We start from the raw sequence: 18,513 nt of genomic DNA, 5'->3' as shown, positions 1-18,513 counted from the left end.
GGAGGTGGAGGAGGAGGAGGAGGAGGAGGAGCAGCTGTGCATGTATCTCAGTGTGAAGATCCAGAATTCAATCCTCAGCATGTAAGGAAATAAGACAGGTAAACCAGTGATACAGTGACCCTGAGTCAATCCCTAGCACTGCAAAGGAGGGCAGGGGTGAATTTTTTAAAATCCAAACAAATGTAAAGATTTAATATTAAGATGGCATTATTCCACATTTGACCTAGAAATTCAAATACTACCATCTTTTGCACATAATAACAAGCAGATCCTAAAATTTTCAGAGAAATTTAAGTGACCCAGGATAGCCACAATTCTGAAAAATGAACAAAATTGTAGGACTCAATTCCCAGTTTCAACACTTACTACACAAAGCGACATTCACCAAGCCATTTTAATAAAGACCAAATGACTAGATCTAAGACCCAGTAACAATTCCATGCATTTGTTGTCATTAGATTTTTGAGAGGGACACCAAGTCCACTGAACAAGTGATGCTAAGACAAGCAAATTTTCACAAACAAACGAATGAAATGAAATGGACTCCTACTTCATACCATATATAAGAATTAATTTAAAACACATCAAAATTCTAAGAGCTAAAATCACAAATCCTTAAATGAAAACAGGGTAAACCTTCATGACCTCTGATTTGGGAATAGTTTTACATATGACAACAAAACCTTGAGCAAACAAAAATTATAAACTTGACTTCATTAAAATTTTAAACTTTTATACATTCAAAGGACATTATGAATAGGGTTTTATTTAGCAAAGGAAGAAAGTATTTACAAAAAATCTATTTGGTAAAGGTTTAATGTTTTTATTATATAAGGAACTTCTTCAAAAATTAAATAACAAATCCTAATGGTATAATTGACAATGTGAAATAGGAAGAAAAGGGCTAAAGGTGTGGGAGAAGTGGGAGGGGTAGGAGAAGGGAAATAGGGAGAAAAAAACCATGAGAGAACAAAAAAATGGAAACAAAGTATTTGTAAACAGGGAGGAGAAGAGGGGGTGAAGGGAGGGCAGGGGTAAGGGAAATAAATGAGAACCAAGACCTGTCATGTAAAGGTACAGATCCCAATGATGAATGCAACTGTACTGTATACCTAAAATATACCAAAATAAATTCAATGAGAAAAAAATTAAATAACAAAATACAGACACAATTTAAAAATGGGCAAAGCTGGCACAGTAGTACACACCTGTAGTCCCAGCACTCAGTGGGCTGAGACAGGAGAATCACTTGAGCACAAGAATTTAAGGCACACCCCAGGAACACAGTACTGGGCAACATAGTGAGACTTCATCTCAAAGAAATATATCAAGCAAAGGACAGACATTTCTCCAAAGAGAAAATACAAAGGTCAAAGTATATAAAAGAGTGCTCAACATCATTAATCACTGGGGAAATGCAAATTGAAGCTGTACTAACATTACTTCCCACTATCTTAGGGTGAATATCTGAATTCTCCTGATACCAGGTGAAAGGGGGATCACGTGCCCCTTCGGGTGCCCCTTCCCAATTAGGCCACTTCCACACTGAGAGGTCTGGGATCTTTACTGTAGGGAGGCGAGCAGGAGGGGGGAGGGGGAGGGGGAGGGAGAGGGAGACACAGGTTTCAACTTTCCTGGACCACTGTGGCCTGGGGGGGGAGGGAAACCAGAGATAAGGGCATGAGGTCATTTTAGGAGCCAAGATGTACCAGGAGAATGCAGCCTGTGAGGCGGCGTCACAGCATACTTTAACATGATCAATTCCCTAACACCAACCAGGTATTGGGAAATGAACCCAGAGCCTCACACATGTCAGAGAAACACTCTACCAACGTGATGCATCCCCAGACCAGGATGACTGTATTTTAAAACAGGAAAGTAAAAAATGGAGCCCTCATATAGTCCCGATAGGAAAATTAAGATGATTCAGCTGCTGTGGAAAAAAAAAAAAAAAAAAAAAGGTTTCTTAAAAAGTTCCACATAGGGCTGAGGATTTAGCTTAATGGCACCAAAAAAGACAAGGTCCTGAGTTTGATCCCCGGTACCAAAAAAAAGTTCCACACAGAATTCTCATCTAACCCAACAATTAAGATATCTAAGAGAACTGCAACAAGTACTCAAGTACATGTACACACATGCTCATAGCACCACTATTCACATATCCAAAAGGAAGACACAATCAAAATGTTCATTAACAGATGATTGTGGAAACTAATTGTAGTATATCCATATAATGGAATTGTATTCAGCTTAAAGAGGTACAAAGTACTAATCAATGCTGTGATAAATCTCCAAAATATTATGCTAAGTTAAAGTTAGATATAAAACGCCACACTGGCCTTGAAAGCTCAAGGTCCTGAGTTCGATCCCTAGTACCCAAAAAAACAAACAAACAAACCAAAAAAAAAAGCCATTTACTGGCCTGGGGATTTAGCTCAGTGGTGCCCCTGCTTGTCTTTCAAGTACAAGGTCGTGAATTCAATCTGAGGGGAAGGAGGGGAGGGGAGGAGAGGGAAAGGGAAAGAAAAGAACACCCCCCCAAAGCCATATATTGTATGATTCTATATACTGAATATCCATAATCTATAAATCCACAGGAAAAACTAGTGGTTGGCAGACTGGGGAGATAAGAGAATGAGGAAAAACCTGTTTATACATAGGATGTTAAAATTTAGGCTGGAATGATAGGAACACTTTACAATTATTGGAAATGATAGTGGTACAACATTGTGAATGTGTAAAATGCTACTAAATTTTCATTTTATTTTATTGGTACCAAGACTCAAACTCAGGATGCTGTGCTTGCCAAGCAGGCATGGTGTCACTGAGCTAAATCCCCAGACCCTAAATTTTCATTTCAAAGGGTTAATTTTATGTGTATAAACTTCATCTCAACAAATTATTTTTATATTTATTCATTTTTTGTTTTCTTGTAGATTTTTTTTGGAGAGTCTCACTACATAGTTCAAGGTGGCCCTGAACTCAAACTCACATGGCAATTCTTCCTCATCCTCCAAGTGCTGAGATTACAGATGTGAGCCACCACACCCGGCTAATTTCTTTTTTTTTTGAGACAAGGTCTCTTACTAAGTAGAGTTCAGGCTGGTTTTGAACTCTGTAGCCCAGGCTAGCTTCAAACTTGTCATGGCCTCAGCCCTCTTGAGAGGTGGGTTAACAGGCGTGCACCACCACACCTGGCTTCAACAAATTAATTTAAAAAAAAAAAAGGGATGGGGACACTATCATGGCTTTCCTCAAGATAGCCTGTCCTATGTCCTCCAGAGTATACTTTTATCTTGCTCATTCCTCTTTTGCTTGGCTTAAACTTGCTCCAAAGAGCCAGTTCTCCCTTACTGTTTGTTCACTTTTACTTTTTCAAATAAAACTTTTCCCCTCCAGCTCCCAATTTTTGTTACTGTTAAATCTTTTCAGGGGCCTGGGATATGGCTCAGTGGCACCATGACTGCCTGGCAAGCACAAGGTCCTAAATTTGATTCCAGTCCCCCCTCCCCAAAAAATATATATATATAAAGAAACCTTTTCAAATAAACTTTTTCACTGCTTTTAAGCTCAATTTTGTTAAATTCTGTGTTTGAGACAAAAAGAACCTGGAATCTAACTCCAGATGTGAGCACTACAAAACCCAGCAATGCTTGTTTGGCAAGTCCCTTTTAGAAGGAGCTACACAGTAACATTATTTGGCATAGCCAGCCAGAAGGATACCAAGTAAGGTTCTAATAGGCACACTTTGTTTTTTTTTCTCTAAAATGACAGGAAGGCTTAAGGTTTTTCTTTTCTCCGTTTTTTCCTTCACTCTCTTCCTTTGGCCAGAAATTTAGGGGACTCTCTCATGGTGCTCAGAGGAATCCAGGTTGACATAAGAGACTCCATTTTGTTTAAAACCCACCTACTGCCCTTTAGAGACCACAAAGTGTGCATGGCTACCATAAAACTGACATAGTAGGAAGGGTTTATGAGGCTTACTTGCCAGATGTACTATTGGATCCCTATCTGAACTCAGGACTATTTTCCTGTGAGAAAACCTACTCTCTAGCTAAAACATTTTGTGCTATTCTGGTTAAGATAACAGGAGATGCCTTTAATTGTACCAGAAGTCCCAGATGTCTTAAGCGAGCATTCCTTCTCACTTCTGTAAATGTGCTTTATACTTAGATAAGAAGTTTACACTGAAGTAAAGGGGAAGGGGAGGAGTGGGTAAAAAATTTTTTTCCTATAAAAACTGTACTCAATTTCAATTTGGGACCTGACTCCACGGCTAGTTCCGCTGGAAGGTAGGTCCCAGCCAGCAATATAAGGTTCTTGTTTGAACTTTATCACCATGTCGTGTCTTGGGTCTCACTGAGGGACTGGGCACAGCAAGAGAACTCGTTGGCTGCTTTTCTGGAAGAGGGAAACGAGAAAGCTTTTGATTTTCTTCTAGCCACAATAGACTTTTTCTGTCTTCTTTTTCTTGTGGTAATGCCTTATCTTCCAAGCATTTGTTTGCTACTCATCCACCATTCTGGGGGGGAAATTAACCTGTTCTCCAAATATGCTTTTGTAAATGGCTTTTTGGTGTTTTGGTATGTTAGGATTAAGGGTGCCCCACCCAGGGTGTGGGTGGTACCAATAGGCTTAGAGCTTGTATGGAATTGAATCATGGGGATAGACATGGGTTTATATCAAAGGCCACCATTTTTTTTTTCTAATTCACCTTATGAGCTAAGCTTCTGATTCTGGAGAATGAGGAAGAACCTCTTTTCTTTTTAAATTATTTTAACTGGTACAGTGGCTCTTGTTCATACAGAAAAGAAAATTTTGTTTTAAAAGATATGCCTGGATGGGCACCACTCCTGCTTCAAAAGTGCAAGGACCTGAGTTCAATCCATGGTACAAAAAAAAAAAAAAAAAAGCCTGAGGCTTTTTGCTGGGGTGGAGCGATGGTGGGGAGCAGAAATGTTCAAGCCCTTAGGTGACTCATTTCTCCACCTCCTTAAGTCTGCCCTGGGGCTTCCTGGCTGGATTTCTGACTTTAACTGACTCTTCCTCTTTGTTTTAAATCCCACTGAGGCTACAGCTTCAGGGCTAGATTTCTTCCTTGTTTGAGTACAGGTAATTTAAAACCCTATGTCTGAAGACCTGAACAGAAAAAAAAAGTGTTTATAATTTAATTAAAGAGACTGTAATCATATGAAAGCAGGGCCATTCCCATTCTTAGCCTTTTTACTATTGCAGTAAATGCAGGAGACAATTTTCTCAGTTGGCTCCATTCTGGTTAAATAGAGTCAAAAGATTCAAAAATATCAACTGAGCCATCAAGGGGCTCAGAATACAAGGAGAATCATCAAGGGATGTGAAATCCAAATTGGGCCACCAAGGGATTCAAATAAGTGGCTAAGAGAACTTTGCTTGGGGAAAACTTCTACCCTTATTTCACAGGAGTCAAAGAACTAGGTAAAGCCAGTGAGTAGCTTAGTCCCCTTCTCCCTAAGGAGTTAATGGGTCCCAATATGGAGACGAAAGGCCCTAGGAGAGCTTTCTTCTGTGCTTTTGTAACTGATACCAGCATTGCTCAAAGGTTCAGACACAGACACTATCTAGTCTGTGTTAGGGTCTCACATGGGACAGTCTGTGGAACCCTTTACCTCCCTCTAAATGGAACGCCATTTTAAGGAGTCAAGACCTGGTTGTCTCCTTCTCTCTACAGGGCCCCAAACAAGCCAATACAAAACCTCTTGGACGTTGACACCATGATGAATTCTTGAAGAGTAGGAAAGATTTGATCCTGGCAATCTAACACAGGAACTTACCTACTACTGCATTATGGTTTGGGTTCATTAATAACTGGGAGGTGGCAAGAGACGGGTATGGGACTTTAAACTGTGAGACTATTCTCCAGTTATGGCATATATCTCCCCCACCCCACACCAGTGAAGTGAGCTGAGGTGAGGGAACTCATGGCCTTGAACTTATGAGGCAGGCGAGGCACCACTGAGCTAAATCCCCAGCCCAAATTACAGCATTTCTGTTTAAAATATAAAAGGTGGAATTAAATCCCTTACCTACCAGCTTCTGCAACTCTGTTATGGGAGAGACTCAAGCACTAAGAGGACCTCCCTGTCCTGCAACCCCCACTAGTCTCTCAGGAATGTATGAATCTCTGATTTGTGTGATGAGACTGGGAGGTCTCCACCTCATTCTTACAGTCCCCAGGCCAATAAATCAGGTCCATTCCCTCCAAGTGACTCAGGAATTCCCTTCCAGCTGTCTTCCAAATCTGATAAGTAAAAGTCTTTCATGAATATAGTAATATAGAGCCATCTTCCAGGTAGGGAGAAGTACTAGTGGGACATCATTTCATCTGTCAATCAGCCCCAGACATTTGGTATGGACGACAACACATTTCAGATGTGGCTGCAGACACCTATGGCCCACCTAATTGCTGGATATGGCCTTTTCTACAATCAGAACCCAGAGGGGGAAGAAAAGGACAGGACAAGACAGGAGAGGACTAAGGTTATAGCTGTTAGAAGTGGCAATGCTTAAACGCACCCAAATCATCTAACAGAAAACCCAAGGGCACCTGGGGTTTCTGTTTCAAGTGCAAGAAGACTGCAAACTGGGTGTTCAACTTCAGTAAGCCTCCACCTGGATCTTACTGTGATGATGAAGAGGCCCAGGGGAATCTGCAATGCTCCTGTCCACAGACATCACCATCTCCTTCTAAGGAATCCTAGATGTCATGGATGAGTCAATTCAATTACTTCATTCTTTTTTTGATTACTTCTCTAGAAAACCCTTCTTGGATCTATAGACATAGTTGGGGTCAAGGAGACCCCTAATCAGAGATTATTTGCAGCTTTACTAACAGAAGAGCCTACAATGTTAACTATGGGACAGAAACCAGAAGTCTTAACTCTCCATCTTCTGGAGAAAAAAAGGTTACTTGTGGTTAACAGGGGAGTAACTCAGTAAGTATCAGGCCATGCTCTTAGACACCCTGGAGGTTATTATAAAAACATGCACTATTATTATTTGGGAAGGCCCAAACTACCTCAATGTTACAACCTGTATAGAAGAGAGGGACATACCCTGGAGAGGATTGGCAATTAGACTTTATATGTATGTCACAATGTGGAGGATTGACTGACACCTTTACAGGCTTGGTCGAAGCCTCTCTTACACATTCAGAAAAGCATACAGAAGTAGTCAGATAACTTCTGAAGGAAACCACCCCCAGACTTAAGACTATCCTAGTCTCTCTAGAGTGGCAATGGACTTTCATCTCTCAAATAATTCAGAGAGTGGCAGAGGCTTTCAGGAACACAGTACCACTTCTATTTCACTTGGAAGCCTCAATCTTCTAGAAAGGTAGAGCCAATCAGACCCTTGAGTAAGCTCTGGCAAAACTTTGCCAAAACAAGTCTGAGTCCTGGCTCTGATTGCTGCCAACGGTGCTCATAAGGGTTTTTAAATTTAATTTAATTTTATTTTTTGAGACAGGGTCTCACTATGTACTTGAAATTGACCTGGAACTCACTATGTAGCCCAGGCTGGTCTCGAACTCACAATGATCCTCCTGCCTCAGCCTCCCAAGTGCTGGGATTACAGGCGTGAGCCATCACACCCAGCTCATAAGGGTTTATAACAAGCCCAAAACTGGGCTAAGTTTGAGCCCGTCTGAGAGGTTATATGGGGGGCCATTTCTATCCTTTGATGATAGTAGACCCAGAGATCAAGAGGCTCTTATAGTATTTCACCTGGGCCAAGTATAATAGGCCATCTAAATGTATGGGAACCAAGTCCTGCCAGCTCCTGGCACAGAAGGACCATGTTACTGTCCATCCTAGAGAACAAATGATCACAAAAATTGGAGAAGGCACTCCCACTGACCAATTAAAGCCAAAATGGAAGGATCTCTTTCAGTAATCCCTATCACACCCACTGTAGTAAAGGTGGCAGAGATAGATAACTGAGCTCATCTTTTAGAATAAAGCCAATCCCACCTGAACTGTCTGAAGAACAAGATCACCCAAAAGGCTACTTCTATGAGCCTCTGGGAAACAAGATTTTCTTCAAAAAACAAGACTCCATTACTGCTTCAAGGAAGCATGGAGACCTGACCTGCTCCTCATATTTGAGCTAATAGTGAAGTTTCTTTCTCCTTTCAAACAAGCAGTTCAAAAGGGCTGGGGAAAAAAAATGAAAAAATGGAAATAAAGTGTTTGTAAATGGGGAAGGGAGGAGGGGGCGAAGGGGAAAAAAATGAGAACCAAGACCTATCATATAAAGGTACAAGATCCCATTAATGAATGTAATTGTACTGTAAACCTAAAATGCACCAATAAACTCAATGAGGGGGGAAAAAAAAGAGCTGGGGATTTGGCTCAGTGGTTCCGCCACCTGACTCAAACAGGCAGTTCAACCGTCGTTTTTTGTTTTGTTTTTTTGTTTTTTTCCTTGGTACTGGGGATTGAACTCAGGACCTTGTGCTTGTGAGGCAGGTGAGGCGCCACTGAGCTAAATTCCTAGCCCCAAACCTTTCTTGTTGTTTTCTGACAAGTTTTCCTTGTTAAACCCAGCCAGTGAGCCACCGCACTCCAAGACAGTTGGAGGGCACATAACCCTAGTAGGTAGGGTAGGGTCTACAGCCCCTTTCAGCTTCAAGAAACTGTGAGACAGAGCCAGGGATGTAGCTCAGTGGTGCTGTGCCTGCACTGGCAAGCCCAAGGTCCTGAGTTTGGTCCCCCGTACTGAAAACAAACAAACAAACAAACAAACACTATGAGACAGAAACCTCTACTCCATTCCTTTATCACCCCATAAAGAATTATGGGGATATGTGCCTTTCTCAGGGAAATGAGACAAGATTAGGGCATGGCAAAGATGGCTAGGGAAGTAGGTGTGACCTGTTAATTACAAGATCCCCAAACACATGCATACAACAGTTCTCAAAGCCCTGAACATCATAAACTTCTGGTGAAAACTCCAGCAGATTATCAATAGGATAGCCTAGACTTGACATTATGTGGGATCCCAGCACCACCTAAATTCTCAAAATTTGGACAGCTTAACGGGATACAGATGCCATGAAGATCTTGTTATTGTGGCTTTCCTCATGACAGCCTGTCCTATGTCCTCCAGGGTGTACTTTTAACCTTGCTTTTTTGCCTCTTTTACTTGGCCTAAGCTCACTCTACACAGCACGGCCATCTTTTTCAAATAAACTTTGTATCATTAAACTTCAAAAGGGGGAGAAGTGTACGGCCTCTAGAAAGATAGTTTTAAAACAAAAGGAGCTGGGGGTATACAGCTCAGTGGTGGAGCACACGTCTAACAGATACAAAGCCCCGGGTTTAACCCCCTCCAATAAATAAATAAATTCTAAAAATATAAAATGTAAGGTATAAAGCTAAGGCACCATCCAAATCTACTTAAATGATTCTGATATGCAGCCAACCTAATATCTGGGGAAGTTTCTTTTCTGTAATTTACAGTTGAGAGTCTTCATAAAATGGCAAAATCCATGAATTATATAAATATCCTTAAAATCTTGTTTATAGCAAATTACTTACAAACCATAGCTCTAAAAAGCCAATCCTAAAATGTACAAATCTGGTGGCCTAAATACTAGCACATTCTAAATGGTGGGTAATGTACCTACTGGGAGATACTTAGCATATGTATATCCTCACACAGCACAGCCTACTCCCCAGTATATATTTTTTAAAAAGTCTAGAGAAAAAGCACAACACAGGATTCAAACCTTTAATTACATATGTTATAAAATTACGTCTGTTACTAAAAATTCAACATCAAACCAGAGCAAAAAAATCTAGTTTCTCTTGAGTTTTCTACATTATTCATTTGGTTCAGATAAACTAAAATGAAACTTAAATGTAAGAGGGAGAGGAGAGGGAGGGGAGAGGGAGGGGAAAGGAGAGGAAGAGGAGAGAAAGAAGAACAGAAGGGAACTTTTTATAACTTTTTTTTTTTACAAACTCTGAAATTATTTTGAAACATTTTTTTAAAGGGGCTGGGGATTTGGCTCAGTGGTTCCACTGCCCACCTCTCAAGCACAAGGGCCTGAGTTCGATCCCCAGTATCACACACAAAAAAAGTACATTTATTTTTTTCTTCAGAATGTTACAGACTAGAAACCAAAATCAAAATACCACAGTAAATACCATATTTAATTTTAGAATTTAATGGGCCAGGCATTTAGCTCAGTGGTTCGGTGGCCTGTCTTGCAAGCGCAAGGACCCGAGTTCAATCCCCGGTACCAAAAAAAAAAATTTAGAATTTAAGACATTTGTAAACCGGGCGTGGTGGCACACATCTGTAATTCCAGCACTTGGGAGACTGAGGCAGGAGGATCACTGAGAGTTTGTGACCAGCCTGGGCTACACAGTGAGTTCTAGATCAGTCTCAACTATATAGTGAGACCCTGTCTCAAACCCCAGCCCCCAAAAGACACTTGTATTTAAATTTTCATGAAATGAATTTAAAATTAACTTGGCAGTTTCCCTAAATTTGAAAGACTATAAAGGAATGCAATATTATAACTATGTAATCAATCCTAATGTGATTTCTTTGGTTTTCTTACTTGATTCCCGATTGAGGTGACCATTAAAGTTTAATTGTCAAATCATAGAGACTCTACAAAATGATTCTAATAAACAGAAAAGAGAAACTGAATAATAAACAGATAAAATGTATATAAATTATTTAAATGAAGATATGTGCTTCTATTTGTTTTACCCTCCAAAATTATGCTGCCATTTATCTAAAAATTTTACTTATTATCAAATAAGAATACAGTAAACCTTTATAAAAAATCTTGCTAGTTCAGGATTCAAGCATACCTGTCAAATTACAATCCCTATCAATATAATGATATACAAAGCGTATAGAAAAGACTATAAGGTGGATGGCAAGGAAGAAATAGTAAAACAAATAGGCACTCTTGCTTTTATTTGTTCTTTTCTAAATAATTAAAAATTACATGCAATTTTGAAGATCTCTTGATACATCTAGTGCTGATTTCAGAAGCTAATTGTGGTTCGCATCAATCTAAATAATTACGGTTGTTCCTCAGTAACCAAATAGGTTGTTTCTGGTATCCCCGAGGATAATAAAATCTAGACATGCTTAAGAATTTTATGTAAAACTAGCTTAGTATTTGCATATAATCTAAGAATCAATATATTTCTACTTATTTTAAGACAGAGTCTTCCTATGTTGCTGAGGCTGGCCTCAAACCCAAGCTCAAGTAATCCTCCTGCCTCAGGCTACAAGTGATTGAGACTACAGGCATATACCTGGTGCCTGGCTCTCCCATATACTATTTTTTTTTTTGTACTGGGGATCAAACTCTGGCCCTTGAGCTTACAAGGCAAGTGGCAGAACCACTGAGCCAAATCCCTGGCCCTCCCAGATACTATAAATTATCTTTTGATTGCCTAATATGCTTGATTATCTAATATACTGTAAATGCTGTAACACTGTAAATAGTTGTACAGAATTGTTTAGGAATGATAGGAAAAAAAGTCTGCATGTGGAGTACAGATTCAATTTTTTCCCTAATATTTCAATACAGAAATACTAGTTGAAATTTGGACGTATACGCAGACATGAAACCCATGATGGAGGGCCAACTGTACAAAAATAATAAAATGCCTTTATGAATTCCCCTTTCATTTTTTTTAAAAAAAGTGGTGCTGGGGATCAACCTCAGGTCTATCACCGAGCCACGCCCCTAGCCTATAGATTAAAATTACTTTAAAAGCAGTGGTTCTATAGAACTTGCAAAAATGTTTAGTACTGCAAGCTGGGGGTGGTGGTGCATGCATGCCTGCAATCCCATACTTGGGAGGCCAGCCTGGGCTGCATAGTGAGTTCAAGGCCAGGCTGAACTACATAGCTCACCAAAAACTTTAATACAGCAGATTCTTAGGGAGTTCACGTACCATACAGGTAGTATTTAATGTATGTTAGTTAAGAACTTGATACTTATATACCTCCCCTAAATTCATATGTTAAACCCTTATCCCCAGAATGTGATTGTATCTGAAGATAAGGCCTTTGAAATTAGGGTTAAGTGAGATCTTGAAGCAGGTCAGTCCATGGTCTGACATGGATTAGTGAACTTATAATAAGAAAAACAGAGAGCTACCTCCTCTGTCTCCCTACAACATGAGGACAAAGCAAAAAGTTAGCCAGGAAGAGGCCACCCCCACTACCACCATGCTGACACCTGGATTTTGAATACAAGAGCCTCCAAATCTGAGAGAAAATTAGTGTTTACTGGCTAAGCTACCCAGTCTATATTTCATCATGGCAGCCCCAGGTGACTAAAAGAAAACATGCTTTAGAAAAATCATGTTAATACAGTATGGCTTATTTTTAACTATTATTAAATCAATAGCATTTAAAAATACTATGCCTCTAGATTGGGTATGTTGCTCAGCAACCGAGCATAAGATCCTGAGTTCAATACCCAGGATCATAAACAAACAAACAAACAAACAAATGGCTGGGTGTATAGCTTAGTGTCAGAGTACCTGCCCAGGGTGCTTGAGGCCCTGGCTTCAACTGATAGCAAAACAACAACAACAAAATACTATGCTCTAATGCTAATATTAGTTAAATTGGTATATCCTTACAATATTAGGAACAATAGAGATTAGTATGTCTTCATAATCAACTGAGCAGAGAATCAAAAGCAACGCTCCACAACTAGTTTCACTGTCAACTAAAATGAAATAGCAAAATATCTTCACACAGGGAGCTGTGGATGTAACTCAGTGGTAAAGCACTTGTGTTATGTGTGTGAGGTCTAAAGTTTGATTCCTCAGCACTGCAAAAACAAAACCACCTCACTTGGGTTATCAAGTACTCTAAAACACTCATCTTACTATATACAACTTTTTTATGTGTGTGCCAGGAATCAAACTCGGGACCTTGTGCTTGCAAGGCAGGTGACAGAACCACTGAGCTAAATCCCCAGCCCTGTATACAACTTTTTAAAAACAACTTTTATTACTCCATTAGTGACATTTATCTATAACTACTATACCCAAAAAATTATGTATATACTCCTTGAAAAATCTTTTCTTTTTCCTTTTTATTTTGTTGTTGAGACCAGGTCCTGATGCATACTCTAGGATGGTTGTTGAGAGCAGGTTTCTCCACATAGTCTAGGCTGGCCCCAAACTATATGTAGCTCAGGTTGGCCTCAACTCATGGTGATTCTCTGTCAAGGTCCCAAGTGCTGGGATTACAGGAGTGAACTACTGTGCTTGGCTTTATTTTTTGGTTTTTAAGTAAAAACTAAGCTCTTTACATATTTAGTCATCTAAACAATCTCTAGAAGTAAGTCTTTTACAAATAGATATAAAAGTTAAATTAGCCGGGAGTCGTGGCACACACCTGTAATCCCAGCATTCGGGAGGCTGAGGCAGGAGGACCACTGTGAGACCAGCCTGGGCTACACAGTGAGTTCCAGGTCAGCCTCAACTACATAGTGAGACCCTATCTCAACAGCCCCCCACAAAAGGTTAAATTAACATATCCTAAGCCATATAGTGTTGGGGCTAATTCCTTCTTAAAGAAACTTAACATTAATCATGGCCCTTCCTGTGAGCTGGGAACTAATGGTGATAAAAAAGCATAAAATATGGTTCCTGCTATTAGTAGCTTATACTATAAAGAGCCAAAGATGTCCTGTAAAGGCAAGTTGTATGGCACTGCCCTGTTTTGCCCTTTGGTTATGATACCTCAAGCATTTCACCTCTTGCAGCTGTATGTAATCTCACTGAACTCTGAAGAATATAGCCTGTTCCTGCAGATACACCTTTCCTCAATGATTCAGGCCAGGTGTGAACCTGAAAGTAAATGGACAGTCTGACAAATACTTGATTGATGGTCAATATCACTGAATGATATTTTTTCACATTCTGGTGGCCACCATTTATTCCTGGATTGGCAAATGGGCTATGATGACTTGAGTGAATTCCTGGGCCCTTTGAAATGTCACTTTCTTCTGAATGTTTTCATCCATGACTCCACCATGGATATAAACTTTGCTTAAACATCTTTAAGAGCATGTTCTGAGTAAGAAGTGAGGTACACAAGGATTTCCAGAGGAAATAAACTAAAGCAGTCTTATGTTATTTCTAGCAGGTAACTAGAAAAAATATCATTCATCCTCAAACATTCTTCATAGAGAAGACAGTTTTGAATTCAGTGAGACACATCCAAAGGGGTTTGTCAGCTTTTTTGTTTATACCACACCTCTGGATCTGCCTAGTCATCCTACTCATTTCCTTCTTTGACATGTGTTGGGTTATACTCAAATCAATACACAGTTTTTCAGGCATATACCTGAGTGTTTGGCCTCCAGAAGTTTCTCTTTGGTCAAGGCTCTCAGAAAACGTCTGCTCTGCTATGTACAGATGCCTGGATTTTCTGGACAATTGGCTTTTCCTCTTTCTTTGTTGCAACCATCTTCTTAATCTGTTTTTCTTATGTTACCCAGAAAACAAAACTGTTTGAGAACAAGCACCATGTTACACTGCCGGTGGGAAAGGTCTCTCTCCCTCTTGGCTCTTGTATTCCATACTGATCTGCAGAAGTTGGAAGCTTTCAATGAGTCTATCTTCATCTATGTTCTCCACAACACCTTCCTTCCCTAGTAGCACTGGTGACTCTGTTCTCTGAGAACTTCCTTACAACTTCTAATCCATGTGATTTGTCCTCTGCCCCAAACCTGTCACCTCACATAGCAGCCACGCACATCTCCAGCTTTCTTATTTTTTAAAGTAAATGTCTATACTATGTTGCACACCAGAGCACTATAAAATAATATTTTCTGTACTTCACAATTTTAAACAGAAACTGCTCTAAAAATTAAACTGTTATTTAATTTTTGCTTTTGTTTTTTAAGGCAGGGTCTCAATACGTAGTTCAGGCTGGGCTTGAACTCATGGTGATCCTCCTGCCTTGGCCTCCCAAGAGATGGGACTACAGGCCAGTTTGAGGTCAGCCTGGGATATGCAGTGAGTTCAAGGCCACCCTCTACTAGTGAGACCTGTCTCAAAAAAACAAGCTAACAACAACAAAAAAAAAACCCCAAAACTACACTGTTAAATCTAATGCTAAATATGCCACCCCACACCCCAGTACCAGGGATTAAACCCAGGGACTGCACTCTAAACTAAACCCCCAGTCCATTTTTTACTTTTTTGAGACAGGGTCTGGCCAAGCTTCTAAATTTCCAAGTTTGAACTTGTGATCCTCCTGCCTCAACCTCCCAAAGTGCTGGGATTATGGGCATGCACCAACTTGCCCAGTTTCTAATGTTAAATCTTGAGAGAAAGAAATAAATAGCCTAAGTACTGATAAAGAATGGAAGGGAGGCCAGGTGTGGTGGCGCATGCCTGTAACCCCAGCACTTGGGAAGCTGAGGCAGGAGGTTGCTGTGAGTTCAAGACCAGTCTGGGCTACACAGTGAGTTCCAGGTTAGCCTCAACTACACAGTGAGACTCTATCTCAAAAGAAAAAAAAAAAGTAAATAATAGAAGAAACAAGAGAGAGATGCCCTGCATCTCCATGGAACAATTAATTCTTCACTAGATACCAATGTGTTGGCTTCTTACTCTTGGACTTCCCTACTATCAGTACTGTGAGCAATAAATTTTTGCTGCTTATAAATTACTCAGTATAATGTATTTTATTACAGCAAGCAAAATGGACTAAGACAGATACCAAAATACTACAAATTTAGCTTAAATTTGTGAAACTGATCCCCTCCTACAATGTGATAATTTTTGTTGTACAGAATTGAATGTCCACTGCTACTTATTGGTACTATGTCAAATACTTTAAAAAAATACACAGCACCTGGAGATTTGGCTCAGTGGTGCTGCTGCCTGCCTTGGAAGCCCAAGATCCTGAGTTCAATCCCTGGTACCAGGAAAAAAAAAAGTACAAAAAAATATCCTGGGAGCTTATTTCTGGAAAGGAAACTACTTATCACCTTTGTACCACCAGCTATGCGAAAACAGGAACAAGAAATAAAAATGTCTTATTTTTTTTAAAAAAAAGTACACTGTAGAAAATAATAAAGCTGCATTATTTTGGCATCCTCATGAACTAGCCTGAAGCAAGATATGTTCCAATCAACCAAACTAGAAAAATCCCCCCAAAAAGCTGAATCTCTGATCATAGCAACAGGTGACCCTGCTGTAAAGTTAGAGGTTAGGGTACACAAATTTATATGTCTTTATGTATTGAACTTTAAAAACACAAATATTAACACAAATACATTATAATCTTAACAATGAATTGCACAGTTTAAAGCCTCAATCTTTAAATAGAATATACACTGGTTATTATAAAACTACCCTCAATTTTAAACAATTCAACCAGAGACTGCTAACTAGAAATAAATATTTTTCTGTAGTTATAGCATACTGAAATATACAGGCTATTTTTACTTTTTTAGCGTGCGTGTGTGTGTGTCTGTGTGTCTGTGTGTGTGTGTGTGTGTGTGTGTGTGTGTGTGTGGTGCCAGGGAATGAACCCAGGTAGGAGCTCAGGCCTGCTAGATATGTGCTCTACTACTAAGTTACAACCCCAGCCCAACAGGCTATTTTTAAAGTAATGATTTGGGAAATAAATCCGCAGAGAAATTTATGATGGACATCTCTTACCTCATAAATGTTGGGGTGCCACATTTTGGTCAAGAATCTGAAGGTAGGTGGTGAATATGGGTAGTCAATAGGAAATTTAATATGTGCCTGGAAAGAAAAAAAATGCTAATAAATGATATTGTAAATTCGTTATCTGCCTAATAATTCACTCTATTACACCCCACAAAAACAAACTCCTTGCTACAGAGTAGAGACCCAAGAACAAAGTGACTCATTTAAACTTTGTCATCTTGTCATCTCCAGTGCCTGGGTTATTAGCATGCTCTCAAAGCATCCCTTCAAATATTTATGAAAACGTTATGTTAAATCACCAAAATTCACAGCTATTTTAATTTTTAACATAAATCACAGGAGTGAAAAAATTATTATTTTATCTTTGTATATTGTAGCCTTATAGTACAACATACAAAGATTTTTTTCCCAATTTACTACATAATTTAAATATCATCTCACTTAGAAATAGTAAATGCTAACATTATGATGTTCCTTTTAGTAGTTTCAGTTCATAATTGCTTACCAAAAAAAAATTTTTTTACAAATTTGCACATACCATATTTTGTATTTGCTATTATAACTGCAACAGAATGTCCTTGGCAGTACAGTATCTTATTTTTAAATATAGAGAAAGGACCATCAAAAGTCCCCTCTTTCATAAAAGTAATGAGAAAATTGCCAAAAATTGTTAAGGATCAACATTTTCAGAATGCCAGAAGGTAACTAAAAGCCTACAGCAATCCAGGATGCATTATTCAAGCAAACAACTGAACCTTAATAAGAACAACTGAGCTTCATAAGTTTAACTTACCCTAGTTAAATCCAGTACTTGCCACCTCTGCAGTGGCCTTAAAGCAAACACCTCACATTCAAAGTAAAAACCAGTAACCTGACAGGCACTAGAGAGGACAGGTACTCTGGAACTTCCTCTACCCATCCCCAGATAAGTCATTATTTGACATTTCTAGTGGTTAAAAAAAAAAAAGAGCCATTTGCAAGTCTGTGTGAACTGATTTAAGAGTTTGGCCAATATGGGTGCATTTTTCCTGGTGGTACTTGCTGAAAATAGTATGAGAGAATTGTTCGACTTCAAAGCTGCCTGATACAGAGGAAAACAGACAACACACTAACCCAAAATATTTCAAAGAAGAACTTAAGTATGAGATGACTATTGTAGCTTTGAGAAGCTCTGGCAAAATTCTACAAATCTTGACCATACCGGTGTGCAGACCCATGGACATGCCTAGGGCTATGTGCTAGATAAAGATCTAAAAAGCTCCCATTTCTGACTTAACTTTCTGTGCAAGCAAAAAGTGAAGGCTAAGGCAGAGTTTTTAACTGTCTGGCTGAATATTAAGGGCATGATGAACACATATACCATCCACAAAGCCTAGGAAACTCAAGGGTTACAGGATATTAAGGAAATCTCTGCCTAATCATTAGCTGACCATTAAGCTAACAAACAAAGTAATTCCCTAGCCACACAGAATAAAGAATATAGACATTACAAAATTAGGTTAAAGTCACTAAGCAAGGAAACAAAAATTACATTAGTTCCAGTACTAGGGACACAGCAGGAGGATCACAAGTTTGAGGCCAGCCTAGCTATCATAGTGAGACCCAGTCTCAAAACAAAACAAAACAAAACAGAAAAAGTTCTATTTAGAAACACATTCTGCAGTATTCACAAATGAAGCTGAGAATGGTGGCACACGCCTGTAATTCCAGTACTCAGGAGGCTTGCCTGAATTAGAACAAGACTCTGTCTCCAAAATAGAGAGGATGGAAAAGGAGGGGAGGGAGG

At 39.4% G+C, this 18,513-nt stretch overlaps 1 protein-coding gene and 1 pseudogene across 2 annotated transcripts in view; both read right to left on the bottom strand.

Annotated features, from left to right (window-relative positions):
• Ube2r2 (ubiquitin conjugating enzyme E2 R2) overlaps positions 1 to 18,513 on the bottom strand; it is an 89,500-nt gene that overhangs the window by 22,581 nt on the left and 48,406 nt on the right. Inside the window, exon 2 of one of the 2 annotated variants that reach the window (XM_010619212.1) lies at positions 16,716 to 16,802. The exons of the other annotated variant lie outside the window; for it this stretch is intronic. Coding sequence (XP_010617514.1) covers positions 16,716 to 16,802 — 87 coding nt within the window. The remainder of the gene's footprint in view (positions 1 to 16,715; positions 16,803 to 18,513) is intronic. 2 annotated transcript variants of the gene reach the window in all.
• On the bottom strand, positions 13,597 to 14,747 carry LOC104858940 (annotated as a pseudogene).

Source organism: Fukomys damarensis, unplaced genomic scaffold (genome assembly GCF_012274545.1).
Source record: "Fukomys damarensis isolate Sample0158 unplaced genomic scaffold, DMR_v1.0_HiC HiC_scaffold_36, whole genome shotgun sequence".
Lineage (NCBI taxonomy): Eukaryota > Metazoa > Chordata > Mammalia > Rodentia > Bathyergidae > Fukomys > Fukomys damarensis.
The sequence above is the reverse complement of the archived record's forward strand: the minus strand, read 5'-3'. Positions and strand labels throughout refer to the sequence as shown.